Source organism: Sus scrofa, chromosome 2, assembly GCF_054392235.1.
Source record: "Sus scrofa isolate SSC_HxYL_T2T_F1_AM1 chromosome 2, Sscrofa_HxYL_maternal_Yorkshire_Landrace_v2.0, whole genome shotgun sequence".
Classification (NCBI taxonomy): domain Eukaryota; kingdom Metazoa; phylum Chordata; class Mammalia; order Artiodactyla; family Suidae; genus Sus; species Sus scrofa.
In genome coordinates, this window is record NC_139384.1 from 12,099,307 (window position 1) to 12,116,792 (window position 17,486).

The window sequence follows — 17,486 nt, forward strand, 5'->3', positions numbered from 1 at the left end:
AGTCAAACTTTAAAATCTCTTTATAAATGATCATGAGACCTCATGAAATAACGGAGAAGGTTCTTGCTGACAATTCAAGATGAAAACCTGAGGTCTTGACCTGAAGACAGTGAAGCATTTTCTTCTTTTCCAGTTCTCCATGGAGGGAATGCATGGTATGTATTAGCTTTGTAAAGTTACCCTTTCACCTGAGTCAGCAGTGCATTCTCTTGTCTCTTTTCTGACTTCAGGAGTACAAAGCCAATGACAAGGGGAGACAATACTACGAATATCACCGATTTTGTCCTCTTGGGATTCTCAGATTTTCCCCATATCAGAGCAGCCCTCTTTGTGGTGTTCCTGGTGATATATATTTTGACTCTGACTTGGAATCTGTGTCTCATTGTCTTGATAAGGCTGGATTCCCACCTCCACACACCCATGTACTTCTTCCTCAGTAATCTGTCCTTTATAGACATCTGCTATGTGAGCTCTACAGCCCCCAAGATGCTCTACGACTTCTTCCAGGCAAAGCCAACTATCACCGTTGTGGGTTGTGCCATTCAATACTTTGTGTTTTCAACCATGGGACTGAGCGAGTGTGGTCTCATGACAGTCATGGCTTATGACCGCTATGCTGCCATTTGTAACCCACTCCTCTATTCATCAATCATGTCACCCTCTCTCTGTGGTCGGATGGTGCTGGGGTCCTATATGGCTGGACTCTCTGCTACTCTGTCCCAAGTGTGTGCCGTGCTTCAGCTCCACTTCTGTGGGCCTAATGTCATCCACCACTTCTTCTGTGACATGCCCTTGATGTTAGGTCTTTCCTGCTCTGACACGTTCTTTGTTCAAGTCTTGACTGCTATATTTACAGTGATCTTTGGGATAATAAATGCCCTGGTTATCATGATGTCCTATGTCTACGTTGTCATCTCCATCATGAAGATCACTTCCGCAAAAGGCCGGTCCAAGGCTTTCAACACCTGTGCTTCTCACTTGACAGCAGTTACCCTCTTCTACACCTCAGGTATCTTTGTCTATTTAAGTTCCAGCTCTGGTGGGTCCTCTGGCCTTGACAGATTTGCCGCAGTGTTCTACACTGTGGTGATTCCCATGCTGAACCCTTTGATATACAGTCTGAGGAACAAAGACATCAAAGATGCCTTGAAGCGACTGAAAAAGAGGAAAGAGTGTTGCTGAGGTAACAGATTGTGATGTCTGACAGGTTTGTCCTGTTAGAATCACTTTACCACGCAATGATATTCACATGAGTGGAGAATGTCAAAATTCATACTGCCTTGGACAAAAAGGTTGAATTTGACACAGATAATATACGAAAATGGACCCACAGCGGAATCACAGTGCACAATCAAAATATCTTTCAGTCCTTGAGGCCCATTATTTTCATTCTATTTGTGATGTGGCTTCAACATTTACTCATCTGTCAGCAAGTGTTCATGAGTCATTACGATTTAGAACTTTGTTGCTTCCTTTTTACCCCAAAGATGACGTCTGTTCAATCTTAGATATGACCTTAAAGGAGAGCCACGTGACAGAAGTCCCAGGATTGTAGAAGACTTTCCTCCCAAATACTGTGATGCAGCATAACCTAGACATGACTGTGACCAATGTTCATTCTGTGTTTCTGACCAGAATGAGAATGAACCCAGAGAGGGAGTGTACCATTGGACAGAAACAAAGTGTTCAATTGGCCTGATCGTGCCTCCGGTGGAGGTTCCTCTGAGCTAGCCTACATTTGTGTTAAGGGCTCTTTCAGTGGTTATTGTCTGCTAAGTCTCTGGTCACCTCCGAATCTCCACCAGCTGCAGTCTGAGGAAGGAGGAGGAGGTGATCTGAATCATGACGAGGAATGGAATGATATATGCAGTCCCTTCAGGGGTATTTACTTACGAGTTCGCCGGTGTAATTTTTTGCATCTAGTGTCCAGTGGGGATTTCTGTTGGAGATGGTATCCAAATACCCATGTCACAGTCCCTGGTAATCTCTCATATTGTGGGATTCAAGCCTCGCTCCCATTAAATTTGGAATATTTACCGCTGGGGAACATACCCAACAGGAGCATCCTACCAAATTGCTTTGGCCCCTTCAAACATTAACATTTTCCATGTGATGAAATTTGTGTGAGAATTCATGGCCACATGGAGTTATTTCCTTATAGTCCATGTTGCAGAGAAAGAGCTAAGATGGAAAACTAATGCACTTTCCTTCCTAGAGAATGTGGCCAACGTTTTATGTCCTAGAAATTTACGGTGGTATGGGCGTTATATAATGGCTGGAGTAGAATGGTTAGAGATATTGGAATGCTGATGCTTTCCAGGTAACCTGAAGGGGTAGGAGAGGAAACAGACTGTGGGCTCAGCAGTGTTGTCAAGGCTCGCCAATTTTTGTCTTCAGAAAGAGGATGTAAATTTGTGGTCCTTGCTGTTTGGTTAAAAAACAGAGTAAGGTGTGTTCCTGACTGCTGAGTTTCCAGATTTCCCAACTTTGACCCACTGATTCAAGCATATTATTAGCTTACATATTACCCTTTGAGAGCCAGTGGATTCTTAGAGTTGTTTGGGGGTCTCAGTTTCAAGGTCACATGAATTATTCTGTTGAGCAACTGTAACTGGAGAGACATTTGAAGCCTTTTTCAAATTCTCCATGAGTTTGCACGGGGACACAGTTGAGAGAAGAGGAATTGTTGAACACCTGGGAGCGTGTGTGAGGGGTTAGTACCTGCCAAAGAAATAGTGCAATGGGAATGAAAGTCGTGTGCCCACCTCACCCCCACCCAGATATAGGTACATTTTCTTAAGCATTGCTCTTTAACAATGTGTGAGAACGTGTGTGTGTGTGTGTGTAAGAAGCTCTTTGCAGGAAGCGGCCCTCAGCAGGAAGCCCCTTTGTTTCATCCTTGTAGCAGAGATGTATTATAAGTAACCTTAAAGCAGGCCCCTTCCCGTTCTACTCATCTCAGGCCCAAGCACACCTTTCACATCTTTTGATCAAGCAATACCTTGCCTAGCTTGTAGTTTCTTTCCATAGATCAAAGAGGTAGAACTGAAGAAGAAGAACTTAGAAGATGATCAGATGTCTTCCTTAGCTTCCACATTGCAGCAATCTCACGAATCAGCTGTGCGAACGAGATCACATCTAAGGAAAGATCACAAGATGTTGACAAGCCTGAAGGTCAGGAGATGCATGCAGTGGGAGATGGTGAAGAGTCTGGTCTCTGGAGTTCCCTTGTGGTGCAGCAGTTTAAGGATCCAGTGTTGTCACTGCAGTGGCTTGGGTCGCTGCTGTGGTGAGGGTTCAATCCATGGCCAGGGAACGTCCACGTGCCACATGTGTGGCCCTCCCCTGAACCAAAGGAGTCTGATTCCCTATCTGAAGGATTAACTGAGATTACTTCCCTTTTTCCCTTTAAAACCTTTCATGGCCAAGCCAAATCTTCAGAGCTGGTTTTTGGACACACCCAAATCACCGTCTCCCTAAGATGGCTGGCATTTTGATTAAAAGCAGCTACCCTTGGAGTTCCCATCGTGGCTCAGCAGTTAATGAATTCGACTAGGAACCATGAGGTTGAGGGTTCAATCCCTGGCCTTGCTCAGTGGGTTAAGGGTCTGGCGTTGCCATGGCTCGGATCTGGCGTTGCTGGGGCTGTGGCGTAGGCTGGCGACTACAGCTACTATTAGACCCCTAGCCTGGGAACCTCCACATGCAATGGAACACTACTCAGCCATAAAAAGACCAAAATAGTGCCACTTGCAGCACCATGGATGGAACGAGAGACTCTCATCCTAAGTGAAGCAAGTCAGAAAGAGTAAGACAAATACCATATGATATCGCTTATATCTGGGATCTCATATACGACACGAATCTTTCCACAGAAAGGAAACTCATGGGCTTGGAGAATAGACTTGTGGTTGCCAAGGGGGAAGGGAAGGGAGTGGGATGGACTGGGAGCTTGGGGTTCATAGATGCAAACTACTGCATTTGGAGAGGACAAGGAATATGATCCTGCGGTATAGCATAGGAAACAATATTAGTCACCTGTGATGGAACATGATGGAAGAAAATGTGAGAAAAAGACAAAGAATATATATATATATATATATATATATATATATATATATATGAGCATGTGTGAGATTGGTTCAATTTGCTGTACAGTAGGAACTTGACGGAACACTGTAAACCAAGTATAATGGGAAAAAATAAAAATCAATAAAACATTAAAAAAGGAGATATGTGTATGGATATATCTAAAATGAAGGTGCCTTGTAAGCAGGGTGTGTCCACATATCTGATTTAGTATATTCACACTATTCCCAGCTAGCTCTTTCACCTTGGGCAAGTCTCTTTACTCCACTAAGTTCAGGTCCCCACCTGGAAATTGAAGGTATTGGCCGAGGTGATCACTATGTCCCTTCCAGCTCAAATGACTCTCAGGGTGTTAAAGGAAAAGCTCTAATTATCATATCTTGATAGGACCACAGGGGAAGTGGGGAACTGAATCAGGAGGGACATGGCAAAGTGGGACATGAAATTAGAAGGGACAAAATCTCCATGACAACCCTGACTCCAGAGAGCAAGTACCTGGAGAGTGTTCTTGCCCAACTGTTTTTCCGTTCACTCTGCCCTTGATGACACATAGAAGAGGCTCTCATGTGGGCATCTCTCTGGCTGAGTGGACAGCCAAGTCCATGGTCCAAAGTCTCCACACTGAAGTGCAGCATGCCCACCTGGAAAATCTGTTTGCAAAAGACATCCACAATTTTACCCTTTGTCAAGAACTCTGCCTTCCTGGGCCCTGAGTCAAGGTGAGAGGGCAAGATTCATAGAGATAGTGGATTCTGTGCTATCTCTGTAGCCATGTGATTCTTCCAGCTGGACCTTCATGGAGCCAGGTTTGTCGTCCTCAGTCTCTTTCTCCTTCTTCCACTATCCCTTCTCCCTTATGTCCACACCCTCCACTTCGGGCTCTTCCTGGAGTTTTCTGTCTCCCACTTTCCTGGAAACTATGAATCTGTGACCTGAAATGTCAGGTGTCACTCTGGAGTGAGGTTCATATGTTGACGTCTGGTTCTGCAGTGTCTTGGGGATGTAATCTTGACCTCTGCAGCCTTCTGTTTTCCACCTGTAAAATGGGGGTAAGTCATCATTTAGAATCGAAGGACATGTCTGTATAGCTTAATGTATGGTAAAAGCTAACTGAATGTTAAGATAAAGAATTTACTGAATTTCAGGAGAATAAACCAAATTGTGCTTATTTACACTGTTCATCTTTATTCAACCCAAGGACACTTAGAATTCAATATGTTTAGTTGCAGATCTGTTTTTATGTACTAATCATTCATCTGATTTCCATTTAAACATACAGCTTTGATTCATAATTTCTGTACAGCTAAGACACACAGGTTGCTGATAAAGATATGAACAAATATCATATATAATTCCATTGGCCCTTTACAGTAATCATCCTTAGAGAACGTGGGTGTTGCAGACTGTAGGGTGAGTGTCAGAGATATGAGAGAAGCCCCCTTCTGAGCCCAGGTAGTGTTGGTCTAACCGTCCCTTTAAATCTTCTTTTACCTAATATTTTTTATTTTCATCCAGCACCATTCCAGTCTTTCTTCAGCTGATTTTGTGCCCTGCACGACCTCACAAGTGACCATGTCCTTAGTAGGTCCGATTTGGAAAAGGTTTTGCTAAGGTCTTTAGGTCATTGAGTCCCTGAAACACCACCCCCCTGTGTGGTAGTAAATCTTTGTTTTTTCAGGACTGCAGTTGTGGCATATGGAACATCCTGGTCTAGGGCATTGGAGCTGCAGATGTCAGCCTACACCACAGCAATGGCATGTCTGTGACATACACTGCAGCTCTTGGCAACACAGGATCCTTAACCACTGAGAAGGGCCAAGGATCGAACCCACATCCTCGTGGATACCCACATCCTCATGGGTGTGTTATCACTGAGTCTCAGCAGGAACTCCGAGGTGGTAAATCCTATTACGCCTATTGATAAATGAGGCAACGAAGGCACAGAAATGTGAATAACTTGCTAAGGGTCACAGAGCCAGGAGGTAGAAGTCAGGAAGCTTAATGCCTCCAGCTGTGTTCTCTTTCTCAGGATTATTTCGTCTGTTTAGGGTATTTGTGATTCCATGACAATATTTGGATTGTTTAATCTGACAGGTTTTGAGTGGAGTCTTTAAGACTGTCTATATTAAAAAATCATATCATCTGCAAGCAGGAGAAATTTCAATTCTGATGCCATCTATCCCTCCCTTCCTTCCTTCCTTCCTTCCTTCCTTCCTTCCTTCCTTCCTTCCTTCCTTCTTGCTGGATTGGCCTGGCTTGGACTTCTAGTACAATGTTGTGTAGGAATGTGTGCAGTGGTCACCCTTGTCTTATTTCTGGTCTTCGGAGAAAAGCTTTCAATCATTTACCACTGAGTGTGGTGTTAGATGCAGGCATGTTCTCACGGCCTTTACTATGCTGAGGTAAATTCCTCCTACCTCACTTGTTGAGAGTTTTGATCATGATTGCAAGTTGAATTTGTCCAAAGCTTTTAGTGCATTTATTGAGAGGATTTTATGATTTTCTATATTTCATTCTCTTGATGTAATGTGTCACATTTATTGCTTTGCGTATGTTGACCCATTCTTGCATCCCAAGAACGAACCCTACCTGGTCATGGTATGATCCTTTGTACGTGCTGCTGAATTTTGTTTGCCAGTATTTCGTTGAGACTTTAAACTTCTCTAGCAACCAAGGATAATGACCCATAGTTTTCTTCCCTGGTAGTGTCCTTATTTGCTTTGCCGTCAAAGTAATATTGGCTTTGTAAAATGCCTTTGGAAAGGTTCCTTTCTCTTCAGTTTTTTTGGAAGAGTTTGAAAAGGATTGGCATTAATTCTTCCTTAAATGTTGGGTGCAATTTACGATGAAGCCTTCTTGTCCAGGGCTTTTCTTTGTGGGGAGGTTTCTGATTACTGATTCAGTCTCCATGCTAGTTATTGTTCTGTTCAGACTTTCTGTTCTGTTTTTTTTTTCTGATTCAGTTTTCCTAGGTTGTATGTGTCTAGAAATGTATCTGCTTCTTCTGTGCTGTCCAATCTGGTGGAAAACCTTGGGCACTGAGGGGCCACTCTGGTGGAGCCCTGAAGCAGCAGAGGGGAGGGGCAGTGAGGTCAGAGTGTAGCTGCTCCTCTATTCTTTTCATGTGGTCCTTCGTGGACTCTGTGGCCCAGGGGGGATGCTCTACCTTCATCCTTTGTTTTAGAATTTTAACATTGGTATCTTGCCTATGAATAGTTGCTAGAGTTTTTTTTTTTATTTTCTGGTGAGGAGGACTGAATTCAGAAATAGTCTATGTTGCTATATTGATTATGACACTCAGAACCTAAAATCTAAACTCTTAACCCTTAACCAGAGTTTGATGCTGCTTCGTAAAATGAAAAATTCCTGCAATTAGGACAAAAGTTGGGGCTAGTAGTGATTTGTACTGGCTTCCCTTTGCGATATTTTGTATGAAGTCTTCCCTAAGAAGACATTTTTCATAACATATTGGGGCAAACAGACTGTGCCCCTCCAAAATATTATCAGGATTCTAAATCTAGTTGTAATTTCCTAGGCCACGTAGGAGCTGTTTGATTGAATACATTTGCAGGAATCTTGAGAAGGTAGTATAAACAGAGTAATTTTTCTTATGAGTAAAAGAAGAGAATATAAGACTATATCTAGATGGTCATTTGGGAGAGAAGAGCTCTTTCAAAATTATTGTGAAATGATGCTACTTATGGAGTACTTTTATAATGCAGCAGTTATCCCCTGAATTATCAGAGGTCCTTAAAAAATCTCTTAATTATTTAATTTTATCATATCTATGAGGTATAATGTTGTGCCAATTTCTGCTGTACAGCACAGTGACTCAGTCATATGTATATATACACTCTTTTTTGAAACCTATAATTTTAATCAATGATGTAGTCTTTTATATAATAATCACAGAATTCATAATGCTTTCTTCAAACTTTTCAGTCAAACTTTAAAATCTCTTTATAAATGATCATGAGACCTCATGAAATAACGGAGAACCCGAAGCACTGAGAAGGTTCTTGCTGACAATTCAAGATGAAAACCTGAGGTCTTGACCTGAAGACCGTGAAGCATTTTCTTCTTTTCCAGTTCTCCATGGAGGGAATGCATGGTATGTATTAGCTTTGTAAAGTTACCCTTTCACCTGAGTCAGCAGTGCATTCTCTTGTCTCTTTTCCGACTTCAGGAGTACAAAGCCAATGACCAGGGGAGAAAATACTACGAATATCACCGATTTTGTCCTCTTGGGATTCTCAGATTTTCCCCACATCAGAGCAGCCCTCTTTGTGGTGTTCCTGGTGATATATATTTTGACTCTGACTTGGAATCTGTGTCTCATTGTCCTGATAAGGATGGATTCCCATCTCCACATGCCCATGTACTTCTTCCTCAGTAATCTGTCCTTTATAGACATCTGCTATGTGAGCTCTACAGCCCCCAAGATGCTCTACGACTTCTTCCAGGCAAAGCCAACTATCACCGTTGTGGGTTGTGCCATTCAATACTTTGTGTGTTCAACCATGGGACTGAGCGAGTGTTGTCTCATGACAGTCATGGCTTATGACCGCTATGCTGCCATTTGTAACCCACTCCTCTATTCATCAACCATGTCACCCTCTCTCTGTGGTCGGATGGTGCTGGGGTCCTATATGGCTGGACTCTCTGCTTCTCTGTCCCAAGTGTGTGCCATGCTTCAGCTCCACTTCTGTGGGCCTAATGTCATCCACCACTTCTTCTGTGACATGCCTCAGCTATTGGTTCTTTCCTGCTCTGACACGTTCTTCTTACAACTCTTGACTCTTGTATTAACAGTGATCTTTGGGATACTAAATGCCCTGGTTATCATGATGTCCTATGTCTACATTGTCATCTCTGTCACGAAGGTCACTTCCGCAAAAGGCTGGTCCAAGGCTTTCAACACCTGTGCTTCTCACTTGACAGCAGTTACCCTCTTCTACACCTCAATTATCTTTGTCTATTTGAGTTCCAGCTCTGGTGGTTCCTCTGGCCTTGACAGATTTGCCGCAGTCTTCTACACTGTGGTGATTCCTATGTTGAACCCTTTGATATACAGTCTGAGGAACAAAGACATCAAAGATGCCTGGAAGAGACTGAAAAAGAGGAAAGAGTGTTGCTGAGGTAACAGATTGTGATGTCTGACAGGTTTGTCCTGCTAGAACCACTTTACCATGCAATGATATTCATATGAGTGGAGAATATCAAAATTCACACTGCCTTGGAGAAAAAGTTTGAATTTGACACAGATAATATACCAAAATGGACCCACAGCGGAATCACAGTGCACAATCAAAACATCTTTCAGTCCTTGAGGCCCATTATTTTCATTCTATTTGTGGTGTGGCTTCAACATTTACTCATCTGTCAGCAAGTGTTCATGAGTCATTACGATTTAGAACTTTGTTGCTTCCTTTTTACCCCCAAGATGACGTCTGTTCAATCTTAGATATGACCTTAAAGAGAGCCACGTGACAGAAGTCCCAGGATTGTAGAAGACTTTCCTCCCAAATACTGTGATGCAGCATAACCTAGACATGACTGTGACCAATGTTCATTCTGTGTTTCTGACCAGAAAGAGAATGAACCCAGAGAGGGAGTGTACCATTGGACAGAAACAAAGTGTTCAATTGGCCTGATCGTGCCTCCAGTGGAGGTTCCTCTGAGATAGCCTACATTTGTGTTAAGGGCTCTTTCAGTGGTTATTGTCTGCTAAGTCTCTGGTCACCTCCGAATCTCCACCAGCTGCAGTCTGAGGAAGGAGGAGGAGGTGATCTGAATCATGACGAGGAATGGAATGATATATGCAGTCCCTTCAGGGGTATTTACTTATGAGTTCGCCGGTGTAATTTTTTGCCTCTAGTGTCCCGTGGGGATTTCTGTTGGAGATGGTATCCAAATACCCATGTCACAGTCCCTGGTAATCTCTCATGTTGTGGGATTCAAGCCTCGCTCCCATTAAATTTGGAATATTTACCGCTGGGGAACATACCCAACAGGAGCATCCTACCAAATTGCTTTGGCCCCTTCAAACATTAACATTTTTCATGTGATGAAATTTGCATGAGAATTCATGACCACATGGAGTTCTTTACTTATAGTCCATGTTGCAGAGAAAGAGCTAAGATGGAAAACGAATGCACTTTCCTTCCTAGAGAATGTGGCCAATGTTTTATGTCCTAGAAATTGACGGTGGTATGGGCGTTATATAATGGCTTGAGTAGAATGGTTAGAGATATTGGAATGCTGATACTTTCCAGGTAACCTGAAGGGGTAGGAGAGGAAACAGACTGTGGGCTCAGCAGTGTTGTCAAGGCTCGCCAATTTTTGTCTTCAGAAAGAGGATGTAAATTTGTGGTCCTTGCTGTTTGGTTAAAAAACAGAGTAAGGTGTGTTCCTGACTGCTGAGTTTCCAGATTTCCCAACTTTGACCCACTGATTCAAGCATATTATTAGCTTACATATTACCCTTTGAGAGCCATTGGATTCTTAGAGTTGTTTGGGGGTCTCAGTTTCAAGGTCACATGAATTATTCTGTTGAGCAACTGTAACTGGAGAGACATTTGAAGCCTTTTTCAAATTCTCCATGAGTTTGCACGGGGACACAGTTGAGAGAAGAGGAATTGTTGAACACCTGGGAGCGTGTGTGAGGGGTTAGTACCTGCCAAAGAAATAGTGCAATGTGAATGAAAGTCGTGTGCCCACCTCACCCCCACCCAGGTATAGGTACATTTTCTTAAGCATTGCTCTTTAACAATGTGTGAGAATGTGTGTGTGTGTGTGTGTGTGTGTGTGTGTGTGTGTGTGTGTGTAAGAAGCTCTTTGCAGGAAGCGGCCCTCAGCAGGAAGCCCCTTTGTTTCATCCTTGTAGCAGAGATGTATTATAAGTAACCTTAAAGCAGGCCCCTTCCCGTTCTACTCATCTCAGGCCCAAGCACACCTTTCACATCTTTTGATCAAGCAATACCTTGCCTAGCCTGTAGTTTCTTTCCATAGATCAAAGAGGTAGAACTGAAGAAGAAGAACTTAGAAGATGATCAGATCCCTTCCTTAGCTTCCACACTGCAGCAACCTCATGAATCAGCTGTGCGAACGAGATCATATCTAAGGAAAGATCACAAGATGTTGACAAGCCTGAAGGTCAGGAGATGCATGCAGTGGGAGATGGTGAGGAGACTGGTCTCTGGAGTTCCCTTGTGGTGCAGCAGTTTAAGGATCCAGTGTTGTCACTGCAGTGGCTTGGGTCGCTGCTGTGGTGAGGGTTCAATCCATGGCCAGGGAACGTCCACGTGCCACATGTGTGGCCCTCCCCTGAACCAAAGGAGTCTGATTCCGTATCTGAAGGATTAACTGAGATTACCTCCCTTTTTCCCTTTAAAACCTTTCATGGCCAAGCAGAGTCTACAGATCTGGTTTTTGGACACACCCAAATCACCATCTCCCTAAGATGGCTGGCATTCTGTATAAAAGCAGCTACCCTTGGAGTTCCCATCTTTGCTCAGTGGTTAATGAATTTGACTAGGAACCATGAGGTTGAGGGTTCAATCCCTGGCCTTGCTCAGTGTGTTAAGGGTCTGGCATTGCCACGGCTCAGATCTGGTGCTGCTGGGGCTGTGCTGTAGGCCGGCGACTACAGCTCCTATTAGACCCCTAGCCTGGGAACCTCTACATGCCATGGTGTGGCCCTGGAGAAGCCAACAACAACAACAACAGAAAGAGCAGCTATCCCTGCAGCGGGGAGCCAGACCCGATTTTGGCAACATCAGAAATCTGTTTCTAACAGGCGCCGAGTGCTTCAGTTGAAGAGAAGCCTCTGCCGTGTTTTTATAACACCATCTAGTTTGTGATAACTCCTATGCTATGCATTAGACCTCCAGAGCTTATTCATCTTCTAATTGCAAGTTTGTACCCTTTAACCTCATCGCCACATGTCTCAACCTTCAAGGTTGAGATTAGGGGAAATGTTCAGAGGGTTAGAAAGACGTCAAAGTCATCAATTCTTGGGCATACGTTGGACTGGTTGGAGCATGCTCTCTGGTAGCTTCCCAGAGACCAGGCAAGCCCTCGGAAATAAAGGCTCTTGTGGTGTGTCTCGTGGGGTTGGGCCTGAACTCCAGTGATCTGCATCCCTCAGAGGATCCAGGACTTAAGTCTGACCAGGAGGAATAGAGCCACCTGACATGGAATTACCATGGAATCCCAGAGTTCAATCAAGAGAGTTAAAAAAAGAGTTTTAAAGAGAGCTTTCTTTTTTCTTCAGATAGGATATTATGGACTAGATTTCATACATATCATATTGGTATTTATACTACATTTTGTATTTCATAGAGTTACATTGCAAAGATGTGACTTCTTTCTATTAGCATATGGGGTTGGCAGGTTCATATTATCCCTTTTACAGATAGAACTTTTAGGCATATTGATGTCTGCCATATTCTTCTTCGTGTAGCAATAGCTCGTCCTCAATTTCACAAAATGTGATTTGTGGAACTAAATGTTTTTTTCGAACTGACCAGAAACATATCCTCTATGGCTTGCCTGTGAAGCACCACTTCTATGTTTTGGTCTGATATCTGCAACACTATTTTAAGAATCTTTTCCGTTTAACAGATGAAAGTATTAGAGTTTTCATCAGAAGAACATGTAAGTACTAGCCTATTAGCCGGAGTTAAATCATGTAATTCACTCATTGTCCACACACACTTGTTTCTCCCTGGCAGTAAGGTTAGCTGAGGTTGATCCAATCAAGAATGAGACGTTCCTGAAACACCTCAATATCCATAGTAATGGCGGGGTACCTGAGCCCAATTTAAAAAGGACCCCCCAAAATGACAATTTTTGGAATGATCTTAGACATTTTAAATGAAGAATTAGTAATGCTGCAGAATATGTTGGATTGAACTCCAATTCAGAACACATAAATTACACCTGGTATTAATAGAAGGCAAGGCGTGGACTGCATATTCTGACAATAGCCTAAAAAGGGATCTGAAATTCAACCCCATTATTGGTCCTATTTTATAGGTGACAATACCAAGGTTTAGAGAAGTGCATTTGGTCAAGCTCAGAATCCTCAAGTGGAAGAGATACTATTCAATCCAGTTTTTCTAACACAAAAGCACATGGATATAAGCACAATAAATTGTGGCCTTCTCGTGAATAGTTTCACTGTAGTCCTTATTGCCTTGATTTGTTCACGTAGCATAGGAAGTAATGCCATGTTTGCCTCGTGGCTGCAGTGATGATTGATTTAGGTCAGGTATTTAAGAAGATACATGTATGGCAATGGAACACTACTCAGCCATAAAAAGACCAAAATAGTGCCACTTGCAGCACCATGGATGGAACGAGAGACTCTCATCCTAAGTGAAGCAAGTCAGAAAGAGCAAGAAAATTACCATATGATATCGCTTATATCTGGGATCTCATATATGACACAAATGAATCTTTCCACAGAAAGGAAACTCATGGACTTGGAGACCAGACTTGTGGTTGCCAAGGGGGAAGGGAAAGGAGTGGGATGGACTGAGAGCTTGGGGTTCATAGATGCAAACTGCTGCATTTGGAGAGGAGAAGCAATATGATCCTGCTGTATAGCATAGGAAACTATACTAGTCACCTGTGATGGAACATGATGGAAGAAAATGTGAGAAAAAGAACATATATGAGCATGTGTGTGAGATTGGTTCACTTTGCTGTACAGTAGGAACTTGACAGAAGACTGTAAGCCAAGTATAATGGGAAAAAATAAAAATCAATAAAACATTAAAAAAGGAGATATGTGTATGGATATATCTAAAATGAAGGTGCCTTGTAAGCAGGGTGTGTCCACATATCTGATTTAGTATATTCACACTCTCACCAGCTAGCTGTTTCATCTTGGGCAAGTCTCTTAACTCCACTGGCTTTAGGTCTCCACCTGGAAATTGAAGGTATTGGCCTAGGTGATCACTATGTCCCTTCCAGCTCAATTGACTCCCAGGGTGTTAAAGGAAAAGCTCTAATTATGAGACCTTGATAGGACCACAGGGGAAGTGGGGAAGTGAATCAGGAGGGACATGGCAAAGTGGGACATGAAATTAGAAGGGACAAAATCTCCCTTCATGACAACGCTGACTCCAGAGAGCAAGTACCTGGAGAGTATTCTTGCCCAACTGTCTTTTTCCGTTCACTCTGCCCTTGATGACACATAGAAGAGGCTCTCATGTGGGCATCTCTCTGGCTGAGTGGACAGCCAAGTCCATGGTCCAAAGTCTCCATACTGAAGTGCAGCATGCCCACCTGGAAAATCTCTTTGCAAAAGACATCCACAATTTTACCCTTTGTCAAGAACTCTGCCTTCCTGGGCCCCGAGTCAAGGTGAGAGGGCAAGATTCATAGAGATAGTGGATTCTGTGCTATCTCTATAGCCATGTGATTCTTCCAGCTGGACCTTCATGGAGCCAGGTTTCTCATCCTCAGTCTCTTTCTCCTTCTTCCACTATCCCTTCTCCCTTATGTCCACACCCTCCACTTTGGGCTCTTCCTGGAGTTTTCTGTCTCCCACTTTCCTGGAAACTATGAATCTGTGACCTGAAATGTCAGGTGTCACTCTGGAGTGAGGTTCACATGTTGACTTCTGGTTCTGCAGTGTCTTGGGTATGTAATCTTGACCTGTGCAGCCTTCTGTTTTCCACCTGTAAAATGGGGGTAAGTCATTATTTAGAATCGAAGGACATGTCTGTATAGCTTAATGTATGGTGAAAGCTAACTGAATGTTAAGATTAAGAATGTACTGAATTTCAGGAGAATAAACCAAATCATGCTTATTTACACTGTTCATCTTTATTCATCCCAAGGACACTTAGAATTCAATATGTTTAGTTGCAGATCTGTTTTTATGTACTAATCATTCATCTGATTTCCATTTAAACATACAGCTTTGATTCATAATTTCTGTACAGCTAAGCCATGCAGGTTGCTGATAAAGGTATGAACAAATATGTAGAATTTCATTGACCTCTTAAAGAAATTATCTTTGGAGAACGTGGGTGTCTGGAGACTCGAAGGTGGGTGTCAGAGATATCAGAGATGCCCCCGTCCGAGCTCAGGTAGTGTTGGTCTAAGTGTCCCTTTAAATCTTATTTTGCTTAACATTGTTAGTCTTCATCCAGCAACTTTTATGTTTTTCCTGACCTGATTTTGTGTTCCGCACAACATCACAAGTGACCATGTCCTTAGTAGGTCCGATTTGGAAAAGGTTTGGATAAGCTCTTTAGGTCATTGATTCCCTGAAATGTCACGCCCCATGTGGTGGTAAATCTTTGTTTTTTAGGAATGCAGTTGTGGCATATGGAAAATCCTGAGCTAGGGCATCAGAGTTGTAGCTATCAGCCTACAGCACAGCAATGGCATGTCTGTGACATACACTGCAGCTCTTGGCAACACAGGATCCTTAACCACTGAGAAGGGCCAAGGATCAAACCCACATCCTCATGGATACCCACATCCTCATGGGTGTGTTATCACTGAGTCTCAACAGGAACTCCGAGGTGGTAAATCTTATTAGCCCTATTGATAAATGAGGCAACGAAGGCACAGAAATGTGAGTAACTTGCTAAGGGTCACAGAGCCAGGAGGTAGAAGTCAGGAAGCTTAATGCCTCCAGCTGTGTTCTCTTTCTCAGGATTATTTAGTCTGTTTAGGGTATTTGTGATTCCGTGACAATTTTTGGCTTGTTTAATCTGACAGGTTTTGAGTGGAGTCTTTAAGACTGTCTATATTAAAAAATCATATTGATTACAAGCAGGAGAAATTTCAATTCTGATGCCATCTCTCCCTTCCTTCCGTCCTTCCTTCCTTCCTTCCTTCCTTCCTTCCTTCCTTCCTTCCTTCCTTCCTTCTTGCCGGATTGGCCTGGCTTGGACTTCTAGTACAATGTTGTGTAGGAATGTGCACAGTGGTCACCCTTGTCTTATTTCTGGTCTTAGGAGAAAAGCTTTCAATCATTTACCACTGAGTGTGGTGTTAGATGCAGGCATGTTCTCACGGCCTTTACTATGTTGAGGTAAATTCCTCCTACCTCACTTGTTGAGAGTTTTGATCATGATTGCAAGTTGAATTTGTCCAAAGCTTTTAGTGCATTTATTGAGAGGATTTTATGATTTTTTACATTTCATTCTGTTGATGTAATGTGTCACATTTATTGCTTTGTGTATGTTGACCCATTCTTGCATCCCAAGAATGAACCCTACCTGGTCATGGTAGGATCCTTTGTATGTGCTGCTGAATTTTGTTTGCTAGTATTTCGTTGAGACTTTAAAAATCTGTAGTAACCAAGGATAATGACCCGTAGTTTTCTTCCCTGGTAGTGTCCTTATCTTGCTTTGCCGTCAAAGTAATATTGGCTTTGTAAAATGCCTTTGGAAAGGTTCCTTTCTCTTCAGTTTTTTGGGAAGAGTTTGAAAAGGATTGGCATTAATTCTTCCTTAAATGTTGGGTGCAATTTACGATGAAGCCTTCTTGTCCAGGGCTTTTCTTTGTGGGGAGGTTTCTGATTACTGATTCAGTCTCCTTGCTAGTTATTGTTCTGTTCAGACTTTCTGTTCTGTTTTTTTTTTTTTCTGATTCAGTTTTCCTAGGTTGTACATTTCTAGAAATGTATCTGCTTCTTCTGTGCTGTGCAATGTGGTGGAAAACCTTGGGCACTGAGGGGCCACTCTGGTGGGGTGCTGAAGCAGCAGAGGGGAGGGGCAGTGAGGTCAGAGTGTAGCTGCTCCTCTATTCTTTTCATGTGGTCCTTGGTGGTCTCTGTGGCCCAGGGGGGATGCTCTACCTTCATCCTTTGTTTTAGAATTTTAACATTGGTATCTTGCCTATGAATAGTTACTAGTTTTTTTTAAATTTTCTGGTGAGTTGGACAGAAGTCAGGAGAAATCTATGTTGCTATATTGATTATGACACTCTGAACTAAAAACCTAAGTGCTTAACCCTTAACCAGAGTTTGATGCTGCTTCCTAAAATGAAAAATTCCTGCCATTAGGACAAAAGGTGGGGCCAGTAGTGAGTCATACTCACTTCTCTTTGGGATATTTTGTATGAAGTCTTCCCTAAGAGGACTGTTTCTTAACTTAATGGGGCAGACAGACTGTGTCCCTCCAAAATATTATCAGGATTCTAAATCATGGTGTAATTTCCTAGGCCACGTAGGAGCTGTTTGATTGAATATATTTGCAAGAATCTTGAGAAGTTAGTATAAACAGAGTAATTTTTCTTATGAGTAAAAGAAGAGAATATAAGACTATATCTAGATGGTCATTTGGGAGGGAAGATCTCTTTCAAATTATTCTGCAATGATGCTATTTAAGAAAGAGTGTTTTAAAGCAGCAGATATACCTTGAATT

The 17,486-nt window shown here is 42.6% G+C and overlaps 2 protein-coding genes across 2 annotated transcripts; both read left to right on the forward strand.

Annotated features, from left to right (window-relative positions):
* Positions 1 to 243: 243 nt before the first annotated feature.
* On the forward strand, positions 244 to 1,182 carry LOC110259084 (olfactory receptor 5AN1-like). The gene has a single exon (XM_021082386.2). The coding sequence runs from the start codon at positions 244 to 246 to the stop codon at positions 1,180 to 1,182; it is 939 nt and encodes a 312-aa protein (XP_020938045.2).
* A 6,785-nt stretch (positions 1,183 to 7,967) lies between these two features.
* LOC110259085 (olfactory receptor 5AN1-like) lies at positions 7,968 to 13,880 on the forward strand. The gene has a single exon (XM_085015130.1). It carries the CDS (start codon positions 8,289 to 8,291, stop codon positions 9,225 to 9,227), a length of 939 nt encoding a protein of 312 aa, XP_084871256.1. The 5' UTR covers positions 7,968 to 8,288; the 3' UTR covers positions 9,228 to 13,880.
* The last annotated feature ends 3,606 nt before the right edge of the window (positions 13,881 to 17,486 follow it).

What these genes read in the sequence shown, in the direction of transcription:
- LOC110259084 (XM_021082386.2), top strand. Translation starts at nt 244, where the DNA reads ATGACAAGGGGAGACAATACTACGAATATCACCGATTTTGTCCTCTTG.
- LOC110259085 (XM_085015130.1), top strand. Translation starts at nt 8,289, where the DNA reads ATGACCAGGGGAGAAAATACTACGAATATCACCGATTTTGTCCTCTTG.